The sequence below is a fragment of the Triplophysa dalaica genome, chromosome 6 (genome assembly GCF_015846415.1).
Source record: "Triplophysa dalaica isolate WHDGS20190420 chromosome 6, ASM1584641v1, whole genome shotgun sequence".
In the NCBI taxonomy this organism is placed as follows: domain Eukaryota; kingdom Metazoa; phylum Chordata; class Actinopteri; order Cypriniformes; family Nemacheilidae; genus Triplophysa; species Triplophysa dalaica.
The window spans coordinates 23,603,128-23,630,586 of record NC_079547.1 but is presented as its reverse complement, the minus strand read 5'-3'; the positions used below and the strand labels follow the sequence as shown (position 1 = coordinate 23,630,586).

Below are 27,459 nucleotides of genomic sequence, written 5' to 3'. Positions count from 1 at the left end.
AGTGATTTATATCAAATTAAATCGACTTTGTAAGAAAAATGGGCTACACATGATAATGTATAGAAGTATAGCCATCAATGTTATTATATGGATTTAAGACTTAAAGAAGTATTTAAGAATTAAAAAGACAAAAGGTGCAGGACGGTGCTTCATACATCCATAGCCTTGGCACTTGTGTTTTTATTTTGTAAGAAGACATCCCAACACAAGCACAACATGTCAAGCAATAGTCCAGTTTCCTTACATCTATCTCTATTAAAGGAAAAAGAACAGGAAACTGTCATCATTTACTCGAGTTGTTCCAAATATGTATACATTTGAGTTTTGATGAACCCAGAGAAAGATATTTGGTGGAATGCTTGTAACCAAACACTTCTTGGCCACCATTGACTACCATAGTAGGACATATGACAACATGTGCACCTGAACTGATTGCTTTCCTACATTCTTCAAAATATCTTCTTTTGTGTTCAAGACATTTTTCTTACTGTGGTAGTCAACGGTGGCCCAGAACTGTTTGATTACAAGCATTCTTCCCAATATCTTTCTCTGTGTTTATCAGAACAAAAAAATGAATACAGATGTGGAACTTTTCATTTGGAACACTTGGAATTTTGGGGTGAATTGTTCCTTTAAAAATTATAATTTGTTCAGTATTAGCCAAAAGTAAAGTCTTGTGGGCATATTTGCCCAACATTCGCGTTCAATCAACCCACAGGTTCATTAAATCTAAGGTTTATGGTACAAAAACACTTAACTTGATTAGAAAAAGCCTAAGTGTATCAGGGAATACGAGGTTTGTTTTAATTGACTAAAACACATAAAAAAGCACTGGAAATAAAGAATGCATCGGTTTTCCTAAGTTGCCCATCGATTGTCTTCTCACACTCATGTTCCAAACAGTTATTATTATTTTTAAACAGTCATATAGCCCTCATCTATTTGAATTGAGCATAGACTGTACTACCCGGAAAGGACACCGGTGTTTCTCAAAGCAAGGACGTGTCCTGCATATCTCAGCTGCCACGAAATCAAGTGCCGACGACGAAGGACATCTCAAACAGAAGGAAGCTTGGAAGGCAGCCGTCGTTTTGTGTCCTTCGTTCGGTCTGTTTAGAAGGACACATGAAGTGTATCCTCCGCAGCCTTAAATCATCCACATCCAGGTGTTTTATGTACAGAAAATCTGCGCACAGTGCACGTCAATATTAAATTTTGCAATTTCGACTCTTCTGAAATGTCCTTCAACGACAACCGTGTAAAGGTACAATGTTTTTATTTTGGTTTAGAATGTTGAGACAAATGTAACACAAAGTAAGAGTGCGTTCGAAATGCTTCAAAATTCCAATCTCAGACCAAAAAACATGTAGTCATCCCCTTCAAACAATGATTCTCCACCCTTTTTGCATGCATTTGCTTTTGCTCCGCACCAGCGGACAGTGAAATAAGCACATCCAAACACACGTACACCCACACACGGCACAAAAATCTGCAACAGAGCTGTTACAACACCACTAGAGAGACAAAAACCGTAGCCGGTCACAAAGAATCACGCTCACGTTGTTAGTCACAGACATTAACATCATCATTGGGTCATCCACATTCTCCTGAATACATACATGCAATGCATTATGAATCAGCAAGACTCCGATTTTTGGGAGTCAAAAAAGGATAAACCTCAACATAAGCTTTTATAAATCACTAAGCAAAATGGTTAGACACTTGACGCTTGATAACATTTTAAATATTAATACATAAACCTTTAAAGACAATTTCATTTAATTTGGTGCTAGTGGCATGTCCTTAAACATTCATGAGTTAATCGACTTCTCCACAATGCAATACAGCCCTGCATGCAAAACATCTGCCGTCTTCGGATTCTTTCCACAAACACAGCAGCGTCTGCAGACACAGCTGCTGTCGGCGTTCTGCACACACCGTGAGACAGAAAGCAGCGTTCAAGGCAGAGATCCGAATACTATAATCTTGAGCATGCAAACTAAACCATGAGTTTACAGCTTAAAACAGCTGAAAACAGGATTGCTGATCAGAACGTTTAGTAAACATTCAGAGGCTGGATTACTGTAAGCATAAATCTGTCTGAATGTGTCAATCAAAGCGCCGCCTACTGACCTGTCAATCAACAAATGCACTGTTAACAAGATTTAAAAACTTATGAAACTTATAAAGCGCATACAAACACATGAACAAAACGTTACAGAATGTTATGCTTGATACAAACAGAAAATAAGAAACTGAAATGAGGAACTGAAAGTACAATTTAAATACACACATATGTGTGATGTGGGTCTACAGGTCAACCTCTTCCGCTAAACGCATCCTTCGTCCAACACCCTTAAAAATGCTCTCCACGAAGCCGCTGTTTAAATTAACCCTCCACAATGACTAATAGACTTATTTTACTGCATTCCTGTGTTCCGCTAAAGCAGCAGAGAGAGAGAGAGACAGAGAGAGAGACAGAGAGAGAGACAGAGAGAGAGACAGAGAGAGAGAGAGAGAGAGAGAGAGAGAGAGAGAGAGACAGAGAGAGAGAGAGAGAGAGAGACAGAGAGACAGAGTGACTGAGAGTGACTGAGAGAGTGACAGAGTGAGAGGGGGAGCATGGGCGTAAATCTCATTTAACAGTAGGGGGGGACAATACATATAAAATTTCTCAAGAGCAATTTTTGGAGGGGACACAAATAATACTGTCAAAACAAGACACTAAGCGAAAATATGCAATAGGATTATAGGTTTATCATGCAGACTCATATTATAACTGAACTGAACTGTGAACAGTAAAGGTTTTTTCATTTATATATATTTTTTGTCTTTGTTGTGAAGACAGGAACTACCCATGATACTACATGTTGACATTGAGTCACTTTTTTAAACATGTTAAAATTTCAAAATGTTTTTAAATTGTTATCCTTATTACTTATTTTCCCCTGTAGCGCCCAATCTCCGCTAACAAAATTGTTCATGTTCGTGTACCCAAACTAACTTAAATTCTGTGTTGTACTCGTTGATGAATCGCCCGAGATTCAGTAAACTGAATGTTTATCTTATCCGCTGCGCACATACTGCACAAATAGATGCTGAGGAAACGATCCTCTCCCACTGAATGAAAGCTGTGGTTAATTACATAAATAGTTTCAGCGTAACTAAATGAGGTTAGCTCTGTGCATGCCGATCAGTGACACTAGGTTATGAAAGTACTAGCTCTCGTGACAGTTTGACGTCACACACGGATCAGTCTCCGGCTGCGCAGCGCGGTCACATGGACGTGCTATTCAGCTACGTAACTTACACATACACATACACAACACGCATGCATGCATGCATTGCACACCTGTGCATTAAACAGAGGAGGGAATTGCAAGAGGGCGCAGTGGTTCTCAACTCCAGTCCTCAGGCCCCCCCTGACAGAATACTTTGCATGTCTCCCTATTGAACACCTGAACAAGTTAATGAGATAATGAAGTGATGATTGAGTCATTGAGTCATTAAGTTAATGTATGCACAGTTTATATTGTTTGTAATTTTATTAACTGTATTAAGATTTTTGTTAGTTAAACAATATTTTTTTTCTTCAAAATACAGTATATTACAGTACAAACAAAATGTTAAAGTCTCTTGTGTGCACCTTTTGTGGACGCTAGATATAGTGCCAACATCACAAAACTGTAACCGGTATGTCCGCGGCTGTGTGTGACACGGGACCTGAATGGCAGGATCGGTGGCTAAGTGTTTTGGGTAATGTTCACATCATGCCAGGTCGCTTTAAATATAACAATGAATGCGAAACGGCTTCGGCGTGTTAGTTGCAGTGTGTGAAGTCCTATGTAACAAGCTAACGTTAACTAGATTAGTAACGTTTTTATCGCTAACATAGCAGATTCATGAAAAAGTACATCGGTAATCAGCATTTTTTAAACAACTAAATTTATTAATGAATCAGCGTGAACTACATTAAAGAGAATCACTTCATTTAAAGTGAATACAATTTTTTTAAACAAGGAGTAAATATTGAAATTTCTGTTCTGTTCTTGATAATAAAATGCCTCATTTTCATGGCAGAGTCATGTATTGTATTATTTTGTAGTAATTTTATGTGTTCATTAATTTTATGTGTATCAGAAAACTAAATAAAAGCATCTCGTCTCTGTCCTTCTGAAACCTTGTATGTCCAAATTAGCTTTTTGGGGGGAAATGGAGAAAAAAGAAAATCTACTGTTTAAATACGGTGTTGTAAAAGTTGACGAGCACTTTTGATTACTGTTTATTGGTTAGATATTTGCAAAAACCCAGTTACAAACACAGTGGCGTGACTTTGTTTTGTAAAGTGGTGGAGACAAAGACGACACAAACAATACTTTAATAAATTGTTTTTGTAATAACTCGTTGGGAATATTCATGGGCGTCACAAGCACGAAAAATGTTGGTGACTCCTCCTCCAGAAAACAGTTTAAATACTGCACCGGTTTATCTACGGTTTCAGTGGTGTAACGTGAGTGCGAAAGACGCGTGACAAATAATATTGACACTGCCGTGAGGCATGTTTGAATCCGCTGAACTCACTATTCTAAATTTTCACATAACATATCAGATCTGCTTCCATTTGTTTTTATAGATCATTAAAAGCATGTTGTGCTTTATTATATGTAAGGATGGTTGTTGCCGTACATAATTAATCGTATTTATTAGTATTTTAAACAAATGTGTGTTTTCCCCATGATAAAAGTTTGGTGTGTGACACAGATGATCTGTCGATGGGTCAAGGATTGAGACACTCTGAATTCTTTATTTCTTCCAATAAGTGGTGTGGACAAAATTGACTTGCACAAAGTGGTTGAAACATGTCCCACCCATCCACCCGCAAATTACGCCTACGGACCAACATAAAGGATGACTAATAATAATGATTTTAGGCAAAAAAATGTAATAAACAAATATGGAGAAAGGAGGTTTCAGAGGGACAGCAGTGATCTGTCAAATTGTATGAATGCAAATGTAAAGCATGATGTACAGTATCTTTAAGCACCAGAAACAGATCTCTCAGGTAATGTAATTAAACTCTTCATCTGTACGAGTGATCTGGGCTCTATTTATCACCTCTGCTTTGTCTAACAAATCATTTAAAACCCCCACTTCACCTCATTTCACCTCAAGGTCAACCTGTTGTTTATTATGAGCCCTCTCCAGAAACCTCTACAGTACATCCCATCTTCAAAAACCACCGTGCCAACCAGAGACTACAAGCTCCAAACTGCTTCCATATGAATCACATATCATCTTCTGCTTTCAAGTTACACACTTGCACGGCACGCTGATGTACTATTTGACAGAAATCTCTAGATACAGACATTCAGTCATTTACACTGATAATGGATGACTAAATGTTGACAATGCAAAATGAATGCGCCATTGTCAAAGCCGACACATGCCGAGTAGGGTTTGTTTGGCATAGACGTAGATAAAAAACTTTTTTAATGTATTTACATTAATGCATTTACAAATTAAATCGTGGCATAAAACTTTCTTCGGCATATAACACGTTTTGCATAGCTAGTACATCTCAATCTCCAAAACTACTTCTGTGGGAATGAAATCGAATTATCTAATAGACTAATAGACTATTTCCTTTTCATTTCCGCTGTCAGAATGATGAACCCGTCAGCATAATTGACCGCGATGTTTACGCATCAAGACTAAATCATACACAATGTAGATAAACGTTGTCCAGTGTGCTTTAACAGAACAATTTTACAACAACACCCGAGTGTCAAGCTCTTTTAATTTATGTCCTAGAACGCAGCACAAAAGAAATGCGTTCACAGAAATCCTGAAGATAAGACGTGACACAAAAGCAATTGTTCAGTACCTCACTACAGTCAGCAAATACAAAGGAACATCAATTGAAAATGCAGTAAAATTGCATAACCGTATTCTGTACTTTAGCCTGGCATGTGATACTTTTTACTAACTTAACTATGCAATAAGGAATTATAAATTGACTTTTAATACTTCTATCGACGTCTCATTTACTGTTGTAAGAATGGTTGGAATTGCCTGTGATTATCAATTGTATTTGCTTTTTGAAATGTCAAAGAATCGTCTTTCCTATAATGCAAAGATGTTGATGTGATTTATGTTTTCATCATGCATTAGACATGAAACAATATGTCACGATGATTAAGCTTTCCAAAACCTTGAGCATTATTCTTTGCTGCCCTGGGAGCACAGGTGTTTCTTTAAAATTCTGCATCGCAGTGGGTGGGATTTTACAAGCAACAAGGAATTGAAAGAGCCTAGATCTGCAGAAGTGGTTCAGGGGAGACTAAGTTTGGACCTGTAGGAAACATGTCACCCCCCTCTCTCTATCTCTCTCTCTCTCCACACAGGGTACACTCAACATCCTTGGCCTCGATTGCCCTTGCTGAAAATACATACTACCAGAAGCCCCAAACACAAAATGTGCCCTTGTTAATCTAAGCACTCTTTTTTGGCCAGAATATTACATTTAGCACACCTGGACGCCTCTCTCTCTTACTCTGTATGTGTGTAGGCTATATACACAGTTATTCTTCATAAAAGTGAGCAATTGTATACTGTATGGACTCTAACTGTTTTAAAGGGATTCTTCACCCAACAATAGAAATGAAATTCACGATCATGTCATTCCAAATCTGTATACCACAGAGACATTTTTCAAAATATCTTCTTTTGTGTTCCACATACAGGTTTTGATCGACATGAGGGTAAATAAACGATAACAGATTTGTTATTTTTGGGCGAATCGCTTTAGCTGGTGCATCATTGTCCTACATAAACTAGAGCTACTGAATAATCCATCACAGAAGCACCGGAGAAACTGATGATGATGAAGCAGGCTCAGCACTATGCAAAATGCAGATGATGCTTGTGTGGATGTTAGATACAAAAGGTTTTGCTCTGCACATCTTTTAAAAACAGCTCTTTCAATGATTTACATCAGCTTTAAGCTCAGAAAAATGCCAGTCCTTGTTAATGTGCCAACTTTTTCAAGGTGGTCCTCCAATACTAATCGATTTGCATGAAACCCATTACAGGTATTGATCGGATCTTGTTATTGCACAAAAATCTATTTCATGGTGTATTCAACTTCTTAGCTTTTACTGTCCACCTTCAACATAAGTGCTCAACTTATACATTTTGTATGACTCGCTGTTGTGACAAATGCCATATTCTGACCCAAATGTTCATAATGAAGTTAGAACACAAAAAATGCTTAAATGATGCTCAAAAAAAATCACGTTTTTTTCCTTCATCACACAAAGAGAATAATATTCTGACCATAACCATTTTAGTGAGAATTTTGCCTTTCTTCATGTCAAAAAGCTGTTAGTTCAGGTTAACCCGCAGAAACCCTTCCTTTTGGATTCAACTCAATTCACTTTTATTCTGTCTGTCTTTGGCCTTATCCATTTGTTTCTCTTTTACAACCTGAATCCTACAATATCAGTGAACTTTTAGCCCAGGCCAGAAGGTGGAAGTCAATACTCCCCGCTTGCACTGACTAATCTAATAGTGGTCTTTTTCTGTAGTGGATAAAGCTGCGGGGTCATTAGACGTGCGAGGTCGCAGAAAAAGCCAACAATCAGTAACATAGCTGCAGGACCTTCTGCTCTCTGTGACATCTCAACAGCTGTCCATCTCTTTAAAACACATGAGCACTGAATAATGGCACCCACAGGCAGGGACGGAGCTGAGGGTGTTAGAGACGAAGCGTGAGGACGAGGACAGAAAGAAACAGGACAGAGAGAGGATGGTGGTGTGTGTGTGTGTGTGTGATTGAATGAGAGAGAGAGAGAGAGAGAGAGAGAGAGAGAGAGGTCGGATGGGGGGAGATGATAAGAGAGGCTACAGGGGCAAAAGAAGGGTGGAACACAGCTGATAACGGGGTGGAAGTATGGGCACCATATTATTTGTTTGCATTCTTTGTCCTTGAATGTTCGAAGGCGTGAACGAAGTGCAAAGTAAAAGATTTTGTCAGTGAAGAAGCTTAAATCTCATAATAAAAGGGTTGATTTAAAAAAAATGTATTTTTATGCAGTAACACATGACGGGTATTATAACAAGAGAGCAGGAAAATGCAGGAATGACTGAAATTACCAAAACAAATTGTCATAATTCACGTCCTTCCAAATGTTCCTAAATGAATGAATCTGCGATAAAGAGTATTTTAAGATGACATGTTTGCTGCACGTTTCTAAACAACAGAAGGGAATAGGCGCGGTTTACATTTGTCATGTAAATACATAAATACATTTACATTTACCCAAAGTGACTTACGACGTATTGTCCAAGTTTGGGTGTTCCCTGGGTATCGCGCCCATAATTCAGATCTGACAAATTTAAGATCTATATTGGACCATAAAGCATAAATGTAGTCCTTGCATTACATTTGAGTCCACATGTTTCTTTAAAACTGGAACCCACTCAAATTTCGGCCAATATCTGTGAGAGGAAAAAAACTGAGCACACTCTAGTACAAATCTGGCTGACATTCATGTACATCAAACCACAGCAAGTTTAATGATACTTGGAACATTTCAAGTGTCTACAAAAATACAAAACATATCCACAAACCGCACTAATTTGGAGCCGCATGATAGTTATAATAAAAGCAGCGCACCGAAAAATTGGGCTTGACTCATGTTCACATTATGCAGAACTAACAGTCAAAACATCAGACTTGTAGAGCCTTCCTCTCTGAACACTAAAAATGATCATATATGACCACAAATAAACCCCCACGACTATTTTTACCAAGTTACTAAAATGGTGAGACTTATTGCATTTATAACTACATCGGTGACCATGAACTAGCAATATTTCTACAGCATTTATTAATCTTGAAACATCTTAAACCTATTGAACATCAAGTGTATCTGTTAACAATAGTTATGTCAGAATGAACAACATGAAGAGTTTGTTTTATTTGAGATAAATGCTGTAACAATATCTTGCTTATTTTGAGTTTATGTTAGTTATTATAATGAATAAGACATTAAAGTGTTACAGAATAAAAGAAATATAGAAAACAACAGGTATGATTGCTTATAGGTGGACCACTTCTGAAGTGCATTTGCTCATTGGTAGACACAACGTGCACTCGTCCTCACTCACAACATATAAAGCTTAACCTATTTGACTCATTCAACATTGCATGTGCGATAAACCCTGAAACTTCCTCGATCTTGTTTAAAAATCATGAAAAGAAATATAAAGAAGGTGTTCATTCTTACCAGCAGCAGTTGTGTAAAATCTCCCGATGATGCGCTGGGACAGGTGCGGTCTCCTCTTCAACAGATACCGTATAACGAGGAGTTACCAAATAAGAGTGATGAGAGGGAGAAGAAGAAAACGATGCTTTCTGTTTCTTTGTGAACTGTGCGCGAGATGAAAGCTGTTCTCCTCAAAGATGCTGTAGCGCTTTCAACGCCCTGCGTTTCCTCTTTCAACGCCTCGCGTTTCCTCTTTCAAAGAAGCGAGAGATGCAGAATGCGCGCGTCACGTGATAACCGCGGACAACAGCCGCGAACGCGCACTATAAGGACAGCGCACTTATTAGCCTGGTGAGGATTTTCACTTTTAATGCATCATATGTGGACCTTGCAAATGGAGTTGATAAAAAATCTGGATGGTTTGACTATTGAATTCATTCGTATAAACCTTAAATATCCGTGTTTTATTCAAGTATAGTGGTCAGTTTTATTTAAATGACCATTTCTGTTACTATCGTGGGAAAACTACGATTATTTTGGTAATAACATGTGTTGATATGACTTTTTTGGCTATAAATAAAAGCAAAATAGTATAGTTTACATGTTTCATTTAGGAGAAACATTGTATAGTTGAATTTTAATTTTCAGTGAAACATTTTTTTTTGTTTTTTGACAAATATTATTGATATGAAATTCTTTGTAAAAATGCAAATATGTCAACTATTTAGATTCCAACAAAATATTTATTCAAATTTTTATGCAAATTTATTGGAGAGACTGGGAATAATTATAAAAAAATGTATGCCATTGTATTTTTATAAAGACTACATAAATACTGGTGTGACAACTAGCCCCGGCCCCCGGTATTCTCTACCTAAATTTGAACCTAAATCTAAACCTACATCATGTCCACCCACCCATTTACACAAACACTATGTTGGTCTGTTATGGCTCACAATGCCCTCATAATAACATGTAGGTATCCTTCTCTCATCGTGCCTAACACCATTTGTAACTCACGAGGGATAAAACCCACAGTCTGAACTATAATTATGTTCTCACCGACTATTGTGGTCCATCGAGCAACAGCTAAGAGGCTGCTAACTACCACCCACAGTACCCCATTATTAATGGCATTGCTGCCATCACGTCTGCCACGGACAACATAACCAAAGTCATTTTTCCACAGACCTGATGCGGAGAGGAATTGCATCTTTGACTGTCAACTAAAAACGCAAAAGAGATTCAGGCAACTAAATCTGGGCTTATGTTGTGCCACCAATTACTGAGCTTTACTGCCAGCTTAATTTAAGGATAATTACTACTGTAGGACATTCAGTTCGAAAGAGAGAGAACAATCGAAGAGAACAACGGTATAAAAACATCTGCAAATCTACACCAATGTGTACAATGCTGACCAGCCGTACCCAAAATAGCATCCTGCACCTCTTCTGCAGAACAACGTCAACAGTGTGTTCTCCATCAAATGGATCCCGCACATACACTATCACGACTTTTGATTTCAATTGTGTGTATCTTTGTTGCATATGATCGATCTTGTAGACATGTAGCTTATGTTCGCATCCTGAAAATGGGCAAACAGATGTGTTCTTCCATTTAGAGGATCAAGCTGTGAAATGTGTCCATCTCTCTGGAAACCTGCCATCTCCTCTTCATTCCCACACCCAGAGGTAATTTTGGTGCTTCGTGTAGGCAGTCCGCTCTGAATCTCTAATCATAGTAAGTTCGAGATCAATAGGTGCTTGTGAGACAGGGTTTGTAGCGGTTCTAGGAAAACAAAGCAATGAATACGTACTGCAGAGAGAAGCCTAGAAATAAATAGAGGCGTATGATAAATACTTTGCTTAATTACCAAGATGTTCATGCAAGGTGAGGTTTGATAAGAAACCCATAATCTTCCTTTCAACAATTAATAATTCATAAGAATAAGTTAACTTCTTAAAGTGATAGTTAACCCAAAATTGAAAATTATGTCGTTTTTGAATTTCTTTCTTTCTGTGAATTTCTTTGTTCCGTTAAGCACAAAGAATCATTTTTGGAAGAATGTTAGCAATTTTCAGTTCTGGGACATCATCCACTACCAAAGTGGAAAAAATATGTGTTTTTTTGTTCATTTGATATTTATAAATATCTATTTGATATAGATATTTTGAACAATTTAGGGAAAAATGTTTTGGGACACTTTTGAATACCATTTCTTTTTTTCTACTCCAATCAATGATGTCCCAGAACTGAAAATTGCTAAAATTCTTCCAAATATCTACATTGATACAGGTATGAAATCACATGAACGGAAGTAAATAATGACAGAATTTTATTTTGGGGTGAACTATCCCTTAAAAAATCTGGTATCACGCAGTTTCTGCCAATTAATCTTGAGTACCTATACTGTAGTATTGCATACGTCATATCTTTGAGTGTTTAGTTTGAACATATTTATAAATGAAAGATACAGTTGTATCTAATGTAAATTCTAGCAAATAGTAGCAAGCGAAGTTTGTAGGTGTGTTCCCAGCCATTTTTGTTCACGGTATTGCTGCATCCACTCACAACAATATCGTTTTGATTATATGTACGGTAGGATTATGATCTTTACTTAATATCCTAATGACTTTTGGAATAAATCGATCATTTTGACCAATACAATGTATTGTTGACTATTGCCTACAAACTGGTTTGCGGTCCTGGTCACATAAAGTGCTTGACTAAATCCTGTAAAAAACACTTTGCCCTGTAGATATTTACTGTAGCACATTGAGAAGTAATCACTGGGAAAGATGGATGATAGAACTCACAGGAGGACACAGCGGGGTTCCAGTAAGGTGAGATCAAGACTGCCACCTTCATTTCAGTCTGACTCATTGCTCAACTGAGTGTAAATAACACATGAAGCACTCCTGTGAAAATCCACCATTTCTAGCTGATAAAATCAAGAAGCTTTTTTGGGGGGCTTAGTAGGAAAGCCAAAGAGAGTAGATCAAAAGAGAGGTTTATGGGGACCACTGCAAACATTCGGTGGATAACCAGATTTTTGGTGCTTGCCTGTGTTAAACCCTTACAAACGTCAAACCATGGCGTCAAGCATGGTTTAACTCGTTTTAGGTTATTGTAGTAAAACCATTGTTCATTTTCACATCACGCTAAAGTGGTGCTATCTGTAATCCGTCTTGGTGTTCTAACGCTTTCCGGATTTCTTACACAAATGGAGCAGGATGTTTCTCAGAAAGCACAACTAACGATTGTGTGTGTGTGTTCTGTAGAGAAGACACTTTATACAGTTACCCAGAATGCACTGCTGGAACATAAAAGCCTACTTTATTTCAAAATGAGATAATTGGGTCAATAGAAAAGCTCTAGTAGGTAATGACTTTGTCGCAGCGCATCGGAGTGCAATAATAAAGAGGATGCATTGTAGTCTGTAACAATAAGGTTGCATTTGTTAACATTAGTTAATGCATTGCTTATAGGGATAGTTCACCCCAAACCAAATATTCTGACATGAACTTCACCCTCAAGTTGTTCCAAACCTGTATGCATTTCTTTCAACTAGCGGGCGAGTAATTCATGACAGAATTTTTATCTTAGGGTGAATTGTCCCTTTAACAAGAACAAACAATTAGATACTGTTAATTTCAGCATTTAGTAACACATTTATTCAACAGCAAATATTATTATTGCACATTAAAACTAACATGAACACCTTTTTTGACGTTAAAGTCCCAGTGTACTTACTTAAATATAATGTTTATTTTTTTATGAAATTTTGCAGAGTTTATTGTAAATAGTTGATCAATGTGGGTCATTCTCTTTTTAAAAATGTGTGTGCCCTCATAATCTTCAGTTAAAATGAAACAACGCACTTCCGCCCGGTAATCTATTTTAAATGATCCATGTTAGACGGCTTGGGCGGAGCATCTGTTAACTCCTCCCTTACGACAAGATCATAGCTAGATAAAGGATACAAAGTCTTCCTTGAACAGTACCTGTTTGATTATGAATGTTAGTGTATTGTTTTCTTTTTTTGTGTTAGCGAAGGTGGTAAGATGAGTGCTTGAATAACTGTTCTGTCAGTTTTCACTATTGTTAAAGTCCAGCGCGACGGCAAAACTGAAGTTGTTATTCTTGTTTGTTGCAAGACAGATGTTATGATGCACTGCCTTGCGAAAAGACCGAAGTAAAGTGATGTCATTGTGAAAAGGGCCTATTCAATTTCAATATCCAAAGATTGTTTTTATACATCCAATCAAATCGCAGAGACAGACGAAATCCACGCACACTATTTTCACAAAAGAATATGGAAGTAAAAACGACCGCAACATCCGGTTTACAGGGACTTTAAACAATATTAATAAACTCTGAAAAACTACGTCCCTCATTGTTAGTTCCTGTTAGCTAATGCATTTACTAATTTTAACACCAAAAAAAAAACTTTCAAATAGAAGTGCAAAAACTTTCCAGTCTGGCATTCATTGATTTTGCACGTACACTGACAGTTACTTCAATTCTATGTCCACAAATGATTGAATCAGACTTAATCAAACACCTTTTAGTTTTAAATCATGTTTTAGAAAAAACGACTCCATAATTTTTCGTAAATAAAGATCGGCAAGTTTACTTACATCAAACGAAAGAGTGGATATATTTAAGTCAGATTTGACATTATCACTGTTGAAAATTCTGTTCACAGACATTTCCAGAAAGTTTCCAGAGGGCAGCAGTAACATCATTAATGTGTAAAAGAGGACAAAAAAAGATCCCTTCTGGATTTATCTGAACAAAAAAAAAGCTTAGAAGACGATTCCCCATACTGCCTCTGTATGAAATCATTTGGATACATTTAAGCCAGGTATTAATCTAAAGTGGAGGTGTAAAAACTGTAGAAAGCTTCACAATGAGCGAGCGGTCCTCCAAATATTGTTCAAGAGCTCAAATCCTACTAGTGATCATAGTGCACTTTGGGTTTTGTGGAGCATATGATATGAAACAAACATGACAGCATTTCCATACTACAACCCCCCCCCCCCCCCCCCCCCCCGCAGGGACAGGGTTTGTGCAGGTTTGCAGTGTTAATGAATAATTAATCTCTCTTTTCTGTCCTTCCTTTTTCCCTGCATACTTGTTTATCTCCGTTTTGCATTCAGAATTATTTTTCTCTCGCTCTCCCCCGAGCACTTTCCATCAGAAGCTATTCTGTCATTTAGAAAGGCTTCTGTTGATCTGTCGGATGTCAGTTCATCTAATCTGCAACTGTGCCGAGCTGTCTACCGCTGCTTTATCGCATCATTTGTTTCACAGGACGTACACAACCGTAAACTCAAGTCTCAAGGATAACATACATCGGTCTGGCTGGAAGCGCTAATGTATTTCCAATATGTCATAGGCAATTTGCACGTTTGTCTTGTCAAAAGGTACACATGGGCTTAAGACATATAACTGTGTATAATTTTTTTTATGCTTAATTCAAAACGCTATACATCCACAATACATTTTGTGCATTACTGAGCCCGAAAAGAACATTTGTTTAGATTGAAACTAAAGGAAAAATAAAACAGAAATTGAAAACAGATAAACATTAACACATAAATGAATATATAAATGTCCATTTCAGAGTGCCTCGAGGTCTCAAGAATCATGCAGGTGGGAGCAACCTCAATAAACCCCCCTTATGTCTTCTTAGACACAAAATATTGCCTTTCGCATTCAATTGCAAAACTGTTTCATCAGGACTGGCTCACAAATAAAAAATCCCCCAGCAGATTGAGACGATAGAAAAATGATCTATCCCTTTAGCTTTAACCCGCCTGTGTCACTCACATCTAAGAACTCGTGAGGTTTGTTTCATCGTTTGCACGTGTGTGTGTGTCTGTAGGAGTGAGACACACTTGATCAGTCTTGACTTAAAAGCCTTTCATTGAAATACGTTCTATACACACGTACACACATGCGGTTTCCTTGGCAACAGCAGAATGGCACTGAAGATCACATTTGGGGAAATCACTTTCCCTCGAATTCTCACCTGCTTTTCATTGCAAATGACCTTAAAGCTGATTGTGGCTCACGTGAGTGTTAAAATACGTTTGGAGTTGATGAAGTTGGACATCGCTTTCTGACCTTGAGCAAAATCTCTGGGATTTTTCTGTCCTGGGAAAATGGACCAAATGTATTGATGACTCATCTGGCACTTTAGTGCTATGCAGATTTTTTATCTTATGCAATGTCGAACCCTCTTCTGCTCTAACAACAGTTAGGTAATAAATAATAAAGCACGTTCAGAAATTAGAATTGGTCGGAAATGCAAAAGTAGAGTCGCCCTTCAGGGTGAACGATTGGTTTGACATTTTTCTTTAAGGTGAGCCCAGTTTAAACTCCATTTTCATTAGTACCTCTGAGAGACGAGTGTGACATTTCAAACATTATTCCGATCCTCCCAGACTGCGTTAGCTTTGATAGCTCTGTTAACCTCAAGTCATTGACTTGAGAAGGGTACAAATTGCATTTTCCGTGATATCAGCAGGGCTCCAAACGCATTTAACCTGTCTGTCTGACCGCAGCACAAACAAGCAACACAAAGGTTTTGTTTTCAAAGTCAAAGCAAAATGGGCTTATGGAGGTGAAGCATTAGTTTTTATAATAGTGAGGATTTTGAAGGTCTGGGTTAAAAAAGCGTATTCGGCAAAATAACATTTTTTTGAATGTTTGCATGAAATCATCTTCCTAATTTGAATCAAACAGAGGTCCATGGTATGAGACCACACCTTTATTCGGAGCTTATAGAATGACAAATCTTTGACAACTGGATAAAATAATTGAAAATGTGAGCACTGGACAGGCTGTTGTTTAAAATAACTTGATAATACCTTAAAACACCTGCTTTCAGTTCTGTGTTCAATGCCTAATGTCCTTAACAAAGCCCAATGGCGCCCTCTAGTACATAATAAAAGTTAACACTATCAAAAACAATGGAACAAGTTAAAAAAGGAAAAACAGACCTAAATATGCCAAAATAAATACTTACAAACATACATGATATACCTCAATTATATCACGAATTCGTTTTATGGTTATAACTATTGTTTACATTGCGTGTTTTAAATGAATGAACTAAAGTGATTTATACAAAGCACGTTTTATTTTGCCATATCTGATGACCTCATGTTTACAGTTACGTTACTTATTTGTTTCTTTATGCAAATGAGCGATGTTTAAAGTGATATTGTTTATTTACTCATGAATGTTCGTACATACCTTTCACAGTCGCTGCGTCTGCGTGAATTCAACTGCTTGACAAGAGGTGAGATTGACTCGATCTTCTTAAGATTTAAAATGAACATTTTCTTATTGTAATCTCGGCTGCCAAGTGTGTCGTTTCTCCGGGTAGTTTTATGGTACCTGCTAATCACCAATTTGGCCTAACTGGGTGACCAAACCGGCCGAAAACCAAGAGCAGCCAACCAACTGGGTGGTTAAGACTATTTCCCTCAACAACGAAGTCAATAACAACTTGACAAACAAATATTAGGTAAAAAGACAAAGTACGGCCATTTGTTATTGTACTTTAGTTGTAATGGTTGTTTAGCCACAGTGTGAAAGAAAAAGAAGTCTAGTATGCATGTCGTTTGAGATAGAAATTTCCACTTATTTTAATATACTATCCGTCCTACGTAGTATTCAAAACTAGCATTAGTGTTTGTCGCCAATCGTAGTATGTTGAAATACAATTTGCGGTTGAAATTAGATGTGCAGACCTTTCGATTGGTCCATTAGACATACTAGACGAATATACTTTGCACATTTATTTTTTTACTTAAGTTTTAACTGTAATTGAAAATGTTTTATTGTATTTCTTTGAAGTTCAATAATAAAAAATAAAGAAAAACACACTAGACGCATTGAGCCCGTTGCTGTGATACGTCAACAGCGCCGCCATATTAGACCGGGCATGATAGGCCTAGAAACACATACGAGTGGACTAGGGAGGTTTCGGTTTTTCTTAATAAAAAGGACATCGTTAAGATATCTCACCGATTTAAACAGTTTAGGATTTGCGTGGAGTACAGTCATTTAGTAGTTTAACGTGAAAATTATTAATAGTTAAAAAAACGCTTTTTGTCAAGCATAAATTTGGCCTTTTTTGTTAAATAATTATATAGTGTGCTTAAATACTGTCTCCATAACAAAAAAAGTTAATACTAGTGCCTGATATAAATAGTCGAATGTAAGTTATTAATAAAAACCTGAACACGATTTAGAAACGTTAGGCTTGTTCGACTTGATGCTGCGCCGGAAGATCCGACAGTCGGATGACATCAAAGTACCGCGAGAGCGTTTCGAAAAACCGTTAAAAGTTTGGTTTCGACTCGCTCTCGCGGTACTTTGATGTCATTAGCCTGCATCAAGTCGAATAACCCGCTGCAGCCCTAATATAAATGTTTTTTGGAGTGAACTTAAATGTTTTAAAGAAACCCTTTGTAAAATGAATAAAAACAAGGAAGGAATTAAAACTCTCAAAATATTGAATGCACTCCTCAATGAAAAGTAATAACATGTTTAATTGACTCTGTCAGGAACACAACATCTGTTTAAAAGCAAAGCTGGTTTGGTTATAACCCGCGTTTCTTTCTTCTTCTTTTTTTCTGTTTATTATTTTTCATTTTATTTATTTTTATTTGGGTTTTATGTTATCCTGAAATGTATTGATGATAATGGAAATTTACGACGAATAGTTATATCGTGAATGTAATGTTATATACAAAAAAGTTATTCTATTGTATTATGTATTTTGTTAGAAGCAGTAAAAAAGTCGAACAATCCGGGGGACGCGTGTGACTCGATCTCGTACGTAACTACGTACCTCCACAAGATGGCGTATCAGCGTCACCCTGCACACCTCAAACCGACGAGAGGCGGAGCCGCGGCGCTGACAACTGTCATAGGGACCCTTCCTGATATCGCAAACTCTTCCGTCCTTAAGCATCTCGTCTTACCGCCATCCAGTACGTTATAAATCGAGTTATAAGTTTCTCACGCCGTCGTTCGAGGGTAACTCGTGCGTGACGTTTCAAGCGGCGTCCCGTTACTGTGGAGCGGTTTCGGATGAGCGGTTCATTTTTGACAGGCTGAATGTTTTCAGAGCCCCACTGAGAAGGTGAGACGACCACGAGTGGGTGTGAAAGCTTCTTATAATATGACCATAGTTTGAAACGAACGCCGTCAGGTTGCGCGTTTATGGGATGAGCCATCACAAGCTTGAAGTAGAAATGATGCTGAGAGAACATTTCTCTCCGTTTTATAGATGCACTGCAACAAAACGTCTATTTGAGTGATAACTGTAGGCAGTTCAGTCCAGGAAATACATTCAAAATGGATGTACATGTCTGTTTTAAAGTTTAGGGTCTTGCCGGAGATCTTTTTCCTTATCGTTTTGTCTTTATTTAGTTACTTTATCTTTGTACCTCAATTTGTTGAAACTGTTTATGTAGGCAAAAAGTAATTGCGCTTACATTCAGTTAAATACTGAGAAATGGTTTTGAAATGCATGAATGATAAATGCTGAAGAAAAAGCAGCCAATAAGCTTCCAGAATAGATTATAAAGGAGACTTTTATGCAAATTCTAGCCAACGGGTTGACGTCACTGAATACGTTTTGTCGTATTTTGATACATTTGTATCATTCCATAGTTTTGATAGCTGAGCTGTTATTGTGAAATGTGTAAATACAGAATATTAATGAAGTATGTGTCTGTGTTCTTCAAAAAAGAGAAGCAAAAATACCCCATCCTGCCTTGAAGACTTCTTTTGCGGTTGAAACTGGGACAAATACGAGAAGTGTGAGCATCATGACTTTATAACTCACCTCGTGAAGGTGTTTTTCTTTTTAGTTTAACCAGTTTACTTTACACCAAGTTGTAAAAGTATGACAAACTGTCGTTTTGCATACAAAAGTATAGATTTTAATAGTAGAAAATGTAAAGGGAAGCGGGTCTGTACTGTAACAAATCTGTCTTTATTTATTCACCCTCACATCATTTAAGGCATGGCTATTACTTTTTTCTGTAAAGCACAAAGGAAGATATTTCAAGACATGCCTCTGTGGTTTTGTGTCCATACAATGGAAGTCAATGGGGTTCAGTCTTGTTCGGTTATGGACATTCTTCAAAATATCTTCTTTTGAGCTCTGGAGGAGAAAGAACGTCATAAAGGTTTGGAAGAACATGAGGGAGAACATTTATTTATCTCTGTAAACTAGAAAAGGTTTAGTGTTTTACCTCCAGTATTTGGTCAAGGGCTTGTTTGTGAGTGTGCAGGTCTGATGTTTAATGCGGTTTGAAAGTATTAGCTGTCAGGATTAAGGATTTGTAGGGAATAAAGAACAGGCTGCTTCACCACACCATGAATACTGTATTGTTCTGTATTCTACTGTGTTTGAACAAAAGGTCAATAGGAGCATAGAATGTTGTGTAACCTTTGTAAAGTAACCGGTCAGAGAGGGAGTGGATAAGGTGGACAGTTAAGGTTCTGGTTGGGGGATTGGCTCCACGTGTCCTCTGATCTCTTTCAGATAATCTTCAGCTAAAAGCCCCGTCACACTGCTCGGGATGATCCTGCAGTTTCAGATGAAGAATTAGACAGAGATCAGCTTCAGGCTGCGCTTTTTATTGAAAGACTTATTGTAGTTTTAACCTTTTGTTGTTTGATGTTTGTTTGTGAACGCTGAGTCTGCCACACCACAGATGTTGCACTTTTAAAAATAAGCTCCGCCTCCTGCTTGGGATTCCGATGTGGGTTGATCTATGTTTATTTTTCTCATCATGTCACACTTAGTCAAACATGGAGACACTACACATGAGTCAGCCACACCCACTTATTCACTTATTTAAACTTTTATGGATCAAATATATCACTGATAGACACAACATTTGTGTTGTAAACGTAACGATTTTTCCATTACTATGATCCTGCAGAGATGTCCAGGAGAAGCTCAAGGTTAGTGTCCAAAGGGACGTCCTTACTTGATGATGATGCTGCCAGCACAAGCTCCACTGGATCCACCGGCCACGTCTCTTACAAAGAGAGTCCAGTCAGGTGAGCAATTGTGTGCATTTTTGCAAACATGCTTGTTTTTTCTTAACATAATGAACATGATTCAATCCTGTGTCTGTCACGCTTTCCTGTAGGATCTTTAAGAAGAGGAGCAGTCGCAGGAGCGGAGGCAGCGTGTCCCGCAGCTCCAGCCGTGCCAGCAGCGTGGGTCAGATGTTGAGCGGGCAGCGCCCTGACCTCATAGCCAGTGAGAGCGAGAACGGTCAGTACTGAAGGCCATGTGAGATCTGTGGAATGTAGCATAATAGTGTTTCATTTTGAATGATGTGTTAAAGCAACACTAGGGAGTTTTTCGACCTTCAAATAATCTCTCTAAAGTTATTGTAGTGGTAGGACAACTCTTAACTAGACTAATTCTACTGCCGCTGCTAACTAAGCAGCTGTCTATCGGCTGAAATCACACTTGTAACTTTGGTGTGCAGGTAGGTTCACAAGCCCCGCCCATCACCTGCTTTATGGCATATGTCACGATTTACTCGTAGCCTGGGTGAAGTTCAGGTTACAATAAGATGAAACTATAAAGTTCAAGGCAAGTTTCCAAACCATCACCATGCCAGAGCCAGCAAAACAAACAAAGAGGAAGAGAGAGAGAGATCGGACACAAATCAATATCTGACGGACTTATACTCGGTGGTGCAGACAATGACCTAACATTCCTGCTACTGGATTTGAAACTCTTATATGTATTTTTTTTTACACATATTGCACAACCTATTACACAAAGCACAACGCCTGGTCGCAAGTGTGTTTTTCTGAAAATATAACTACAGAAAATTATTTGTGTTGCTTACTAAACACATTCACGTCCATGTGTTGTGATTTGTGTGACTGCAATTGTGCTAATTAGCTAACATTAGCACATTAGCTGCTATGTGGCTAATGTGCTAACAACCTCAGAATCTAGGTTGAGCTATTAGTATAACCCAGTAGTATAACCCGCGGGAGCCAAAAGAGTGTTTTGGTACATGCACAGCCACAGTATTTACGACACTGATAAAAGACAATTGCTCTTATCAACCACATGGGGAACCATAAGCAAAAGTTCTCTATAAATGGAGCCAAGAGTGCTATTCTTTAGCGTTGAACGTTTACACACCGTGTTGCTCGAATTTTCCTCCATTTCTGGTTTTCAGGAAAGACGTTTGCTGTTCAAGGGTTTTCCTCTGGATATTCCTCAGCTGAGGAGCATTATGACAAACCCTTCACCTCAAGCCCAAATACAGGTTTTTTATGTACACATTTACAGAATAAAACATTTGCTGGATTTTTCTTTGGCTTAGAATAATAGCTCTTTTTATTCCAGGTTCTGCCCAGTCTGCGACTGAATCAGGGTTTAGCATGTTGGACGTGTTTCGATCTCCAGGTATTAATCGTGTTAATCTAGTTAGTGTTATTCTGCTTCAGTTCGATGAATGAGGTCACATGTTTGCGTGTGTTTTTCAGCTCAAGCGTTGGTTATGTTTTACTGGTGGCTGGGCAGCACGTGGTACAGCTTCTCCTCTCGTGTGTCCATGATCAATGTGTTTCTGCTCAGCAGGTACAGTACTCATGTGGATGTGTCAATATATATTTATTTCTATGTGAATGTGATTCAAATGTAACACCATGACCTCATATTTTCTCTCTTTTTCTATGTAGATGCACTTCAGATATAAAAAAGGCAGCTTTTCTCTTTCTCCTCCTCATCTTCTTCATATTTGGTGAGTAAATGAACCTGTAACCACATACAGGCCGCGAAAAAAAACGAAGCATGTCATTTTGACCTGTTTCTCTAGTTTTCATTACATGCATATACATTTTTATTTGAAGTTTTGGAAGAATATTGTTAGTAGTTCACAGAATTAAACAAAAATGATCATTTTACCTAAACACATACCTATAAATAATACATTTTAAAGTCCCTCTGAACTGGAATTTGCGATCATTTTTACTTCCGTATTTTGGCACGTTTCGGAGTTTAATGGAATTTGTAATGAGTGGCTTTCGTCTTTCTCTGCGATTTGATTGGATGTATGAAAACAGCATTACATTGCATTTTGCAATGGAACTGGCATCAGACCGACAGTTGAAGAGGAGGAGTTAATGGATGCTCCGCCCAAGCCGTCTAACATATGTCATTTGAGATGGATAGTCACTAGATTTGAACTGAAGATTTTGAGGGCACACACATTTTAAAAAGAGAATGACCCACATTGATAAACTATTTACAATAAACGATGCAATAGTTTATGAAAAACTAGACATTGTAATTTTTATTTCCCTTGGACTTTAAAATCAGAAAAACATTCTTTAATTTTTTTGCGGCTGTAGAAATAAACAATGAAAATCTCTCATGTTTTTAAATTTTTACATTAAATTGTGTGCTTTGTAGGAATATGGTACTGGTCCCCGTTTGCAGCTACTTCTCGTCCCCGTGAGGTCGTTTCTAGGACTCCACCTGTTAAACGCACGGATGAACCCATAAGAGCAGAAGTTCATGTGAGGATGTGTCTTATGTTTATATTAAGCTTTAAACCTTTAGATATTGTTTCTTACTCTTGTTTTTATTTGAGTAATTAATGCACGAAATCACAGCACACACTTTTTTGATCTTTAGGACAATTTCCAACAATTGGCCAGCGAGTCTAACTTAAAGGATGAGATCCGCAGTTTATATCTCAGAGAGGCCAACCTGATGGTGCGTAGTTCAAATCTAAGGATATGAGTCATTTCTGTATCTGTGTAAATGGGAGGGAGTGGAACAACTCTTAAATCAAAATTTGTTTTTCTTTCAGAGAGACATTGAAGTGCTTAAGCTGGAGAGCGAACGCCAGAAGGTCAGATCTGAGGTGAGAAAGCTCAATTTGACCATTTTCTGTACAGTATATTTACACACATTATCAACGTTTTTTATTTATTTTTGCCCTCCACTTATGTTTCTTCTGTCATGGCAACAAAGAGCAAAACAGGAAATGATGTCGTTTTCCTAACTACAGATGTGTGTTTGTGTTTCCTAGATGCTGCAGACCGATATGAGGCTCATGAAAGATCAAATCAAAAGGTAGATTATTTCATTTGGATGTTCTGTTTTGCATTATTCGCATGTTTTTTGACAGAAATGTAACATTTGGACACCCCTGTCGACAGTGTTGAGACCGAGCATGCGCAGCAGGTTTCAGACTTGAAGTCAAATGTTATAAACCTGCAGTCTGACTCCGACCTCCTTAAGGAAAGAGTGGATGCTCAAGATGCTCTTAACATCAATGTAAGTGAGAACTCCCTCACCCCGTTGGTATTGAATACTAGTCGATTACAGGAAGAACTCCAAATCATGATGTCATTTCCTCTCTAGCTGAAGGCAGAGCTCTCTGAGTGGCTGGTAAATCATTTTAAGGACCCAACAACAACTGTAGTTGTCAGGCCTGAGCTGCAGAGGGCGCTGGAGGATCTGGAGACACAGATATTAGACAAATTCAAGCGGGACAAGGAGAGCGCAAGGGACACGTGGAGGACTGTGGGGGAGACACTTGAACAAGAAGGAGCCGGAGCTGTCACAATACAGGTCTGAAGCCTTGAACTGATTATAAACAATAATAATGTACATGCTCTAGATATGAACAGATATATAATCATGTTGAAATCTATAATAATAAGACTTGTATGTATGGGTACGTTCATACAGTCACTTTTAAGGATTGACAACCGTATTGACTTACAGGCTTGAGTCTCGAAATGTCCTGTTCACACACCGGTCTAAAGTTGCAGCTTGTGTACTGTCTGCATGAAGGAGCAACCAAACGCAAGCCTTTATGGTATTCGCACGCGATGCTTGAAACCATAGTGACGGACGTACACATGAAAGATGGCACATACTACAGACATGATCGCAATGGATTTAGTGCTATATGCTCGCAAAGAAGAAATACAACGACACCGACGGCGGCTGAGACACATTTTATTACTTTCAACCCCTTTGTTTCTAAACACAACACTAACGTCTGAGCGCACAATGTGGGTTTCTCCCAGACCGCAAAACTGGTGGAAGCGACTCCGGTGGAAGAAGAGTGACTGGATTGAAAACGTACGCATGACGCACAATTCCTATCTCTCTCTCTGGGAATTGCATTACCTTCATTATCGCTGGACGAAATATCTTAAGAAAATCCTGCACTCTCCGTGGTCGAATCAAAAGTGTATTCTGGGAAATATTTAGTCTTTCTTAAAAAAATATGAAGTCCTCCAGATCGCTTGTTGTTATCCACAACTCGGTTTTCAAGGATTTGATTTTCACTCGACATTGTACAGCACTTCTGATAACTCCCGCTGCTTTCATTCTCTCAGAAATGATCTGACAAACTCTGGTTTCTGTTTGTCCAAGACAAGTCTTGAATACCCTCCTCCACCCACACACTTAATAAACCTTGTATCTCTGCGTCAACACGACTGTCTCTGCTATATTCATCACTGTCAATACAGATTTACTCACTATGACCAGTCATTAATGGTCACCTGACGTGACGGTCAACCGGTGCGTTCCAAACGGGATATATCTCCCTCCAAAGGGCCCTTCAGAAAAGAGGACACCATACAAAACGTCACTTCAAATAAATAGAAATGATGAGGTTGTTTTTATTGCTCCTTTTACCAAGTGAATATTAACAGACACATCAGGAGATACAGTTGCGTTTTTCCTCTAGACTTCACACATAAATAGATTTACTCTTTGAAGGGAGTAGGGCATAGGGATGATCACTTCGAAAGGGAATCCGTTCACACACTTCTTCGCAAATGCGGTTGTGTGTCCTGAATATGTGAAGGTGTGAGTTCGGTTTATAGAGTACAGTGAACACAACCGTATTAAGAACTCAAGTACAAGACTGACAACCGTATTCACTGTATGAACGTAGCCCAGTTTTGACTGTTGTATGTTTTGTTTACAGGATGTGAAAGGAATCGTCAACAGGGCAATTGAACTGTACAGGGCAGATGGAATCGGAATGGCGGACTACGCTTTGGAATCTTCTGGTATTCATTTTTCTTCAAAATATATATTTTTGTGTTTATTGTTGACTGTACAGTACATCGCATTAAACGTGTTTTATGGGATTGTTAAATAAAAGTATGATAAATCACCTTGTGTTCTAGGTGCCAGTGTTATAAACACACGTTGCTCAGAGACATACAAGATGAGATCTGCGTGTCTGAGTTTATTCGGCGTACCCCTCTGGTATCAATCTGAAAGCCCTCGCACGGTTATACAGGTAACACGCTAATAAAAACACCCGAACGATCGCATTGATTCATCAGATTGAGTCTTTAAACCTGTCTGTTTGTCATGTAGCCAGAGTTATATCCCGGCAAGTGCTGGGCGTTCCGAGGCTCACAGGGCTTCCTGGTGATCTCGCTGTCGTACCCGATAAGAATCACTCACGTGTCACTCGAACACCTGCCCAAAGTTCTCTCTCCAACGGGACTCATCGACAGCGCGCTGAAGGATTTCGCCGTTTACGTGAGTCCACATTTCGTCTTGTTTTAGACTGTTGTGTCATTGAGACTGATGTAGAGGTTCTTGCGTGCCTAGGGTATGTCTGAAGAGAACGAAGAAGGAAAGCAGCTCGCCACGTTCATGTACGACCGGGACGGAGAGCCCATCCAGACTTTCAAGCTTCCAGTAAGTCAGCAGCACACAGGAAGTCAAACGTTGAGAAGCGTGTCAGTCGGGTTCTAAAATGTGTCCTCTCCTTCCTGTAGGAATCATCAGACATCTACAGCGTGGTGGAGTTGAGAATATTGAGTAACTGGGGTCATCTGGAGTACACTTGCGTGTATCGCTTCAGAGTGCACGGGGAGCCTTCGCTCGGATGAGATCACACATCATTCTAGTTTACTCTATGCAAAGTCAAGTATGAATAGAAAAGTGCACTGAATTCGCAAACAAACAGACAGACAGCTTCATAATGTACCATTACCAAAAAATGCACACAGACAGTACTCAAATGTGTACTAATATGGGTTTGTTTGCGTTCCTCACATTTCTTATTTTAATAAGTGCTCGTCGATTTTTATTTTAACGTGTATTTTTAGTTGGTAATCATTTTAAAGAACGACGTAATAATATGTAAGTTTTTATGAAGGATAATATTATAAAATGAATTGGTTTTGACTGAATGGCTGTCTTAGCTTTCTTCTGTATTTAGGTTTATTAAAAAGCAGTGTTTCTGGTTGGATTGGCTTGTTAAACTTGCTGTATCTATCAAAGTATGTTTCGTAACGACCGATGGTTGTGTAATGTGTTAAACACGTTACACGTGACTGTATACCTCGTGATATAACATTACGATAGTTTAGATAGTTCACCTCAAAACTCTCATTATTTACTCACCCACATGAGACATTTCTTTAAAGCTTTTTCAAATGTTATTTTGGGTGAAAACATTTATTTTGGGTCAACTATGACTTTAAATGATGATGATGATGTTCCTTTAGCCCTGCAGTAATTCTGTTTGCACTCTTTAAAGACGTTACAGATGGGTACTGTCAGATGATGTGTTATCTCCTCTGCAGGGCAGAAGGAGTTGAGTGTAACTCAGGATTTGGGTTTAAAACCAAAGTGCTCTTTATGGCATAATATATTGCTTGTCTTGTGTGTATATGTGCTTAATAATAAGACAATTTCGATTCTTGAAAGCATACTGGAAATATTAATTGAAGGTATAAATGTTTGTCCATTTATATTGCCATTCTTCCACACATTTCATGCATCTTAATAGAACATGCAAGTTAATTTGGCAAAGTTTACATACGTTGTCTGCCGTTCTGATATATTGTGTAAGAATTTTTTTTTTAATAAATTTAAAATGGCACGTTCTGTAATGCAAGGCGAATGTGGTTATTGCATGAATCTGAATGTTACACAACAGTGTGGTTTCATTATTTTGTAACTTAAAAAACATTTCCTATGATGTGAATAGTTGTGGTTGCGAGTAGTGTTTTATTAGAAGGATTGTGTTAATTGTCAGTGTATTTTCTCCAACCACGCTGAAATCAATTCATAAGTTTAAGTTATTAAAGAAAGGTGCTCAAAACGCCC

General features: G+C 38.2%; 2 protein-coding genes across 5 annotated transcripts in view; one reads left to right on the top strand and one right to left on the bottom strand.

Moving 5' to 3' along the window:
* Positions 1-17,450, bottom strand: part of rap1gapb (RAP1 GTPase activating protein b) — a 64,431-nt gene extending 46,981 nt beyond the window's left edge. Inside the window, exon 1 of one of the 2 annotated variants that reach the window (XM_056749753.1) lies at positions 16,536-17,450. In XM_056749753.1, coding sequence (XP_056605731.1) covers positions 16,536-16,621 — 86 coding nt within the window. In that variant the 5' untranslated portion in view covers positions 16,622-17,450. Of the gene's footprint in view, positions 1-9,290; positions 9,477-16,535 lie in introns of those variants that run through there. The other variant, XM_056749756.1, reaches the window with a different exon arrangement.
* Positions 16,457-27,213, top strand: sun2 (Sad1 and UNC84 domain containing 2). Of its 3 annotated transcripts, XM_056749763.1 has the most exons (19): positions 18,204-18,435; positions 19,048-19,117; positions 20,252-20,372; positions 20,465-20,592; positions 21,524-21,613; positions 21,694-21,753; positions 21,834-21,927; positions 22,029-22,090; positions 22,762-22,868; positions 22,987-23,067; positions 23,165-23,218; positions 23,387-23,430; positions 23,517-23,634; positions 23,722-23,931; positions 25,310-25,394; positions 25,515-25,630; positions 25,711-25,878; positions 25,951-26,040; positions 26,121-27,213. In XM_056749763.1, exons 3-19 carry the CDS (start codon positions 20,254-20,256, stop codon positions 26,232-26,234), a joined length of 1,740 nt encoding a protein of 579 aa, XP_056605741.1. In that variant the 5' UTR covers positions 18,204-18,435; positions 19,048-19,117; positions 20,252-20,253; the 3' UTR covers positions 26,235-27,213. The 3 variants fall into 3 exon arrangements, with proteins under 3 accessions (XP_056605738.1, XP_056605741.1, XP_056605740.1); XM_056749760.1 differs by lacking the exons at positions 18,204-18,435; positions 19,048-19,117 and adding an exon at positions 16,457-16,581; XM_056749762.1 differs by lacking the exon at positions 19,048-19,117.
* The last annotated feature ends 246 nt before the right edge of the window (positions 27,214-27,459 follow it).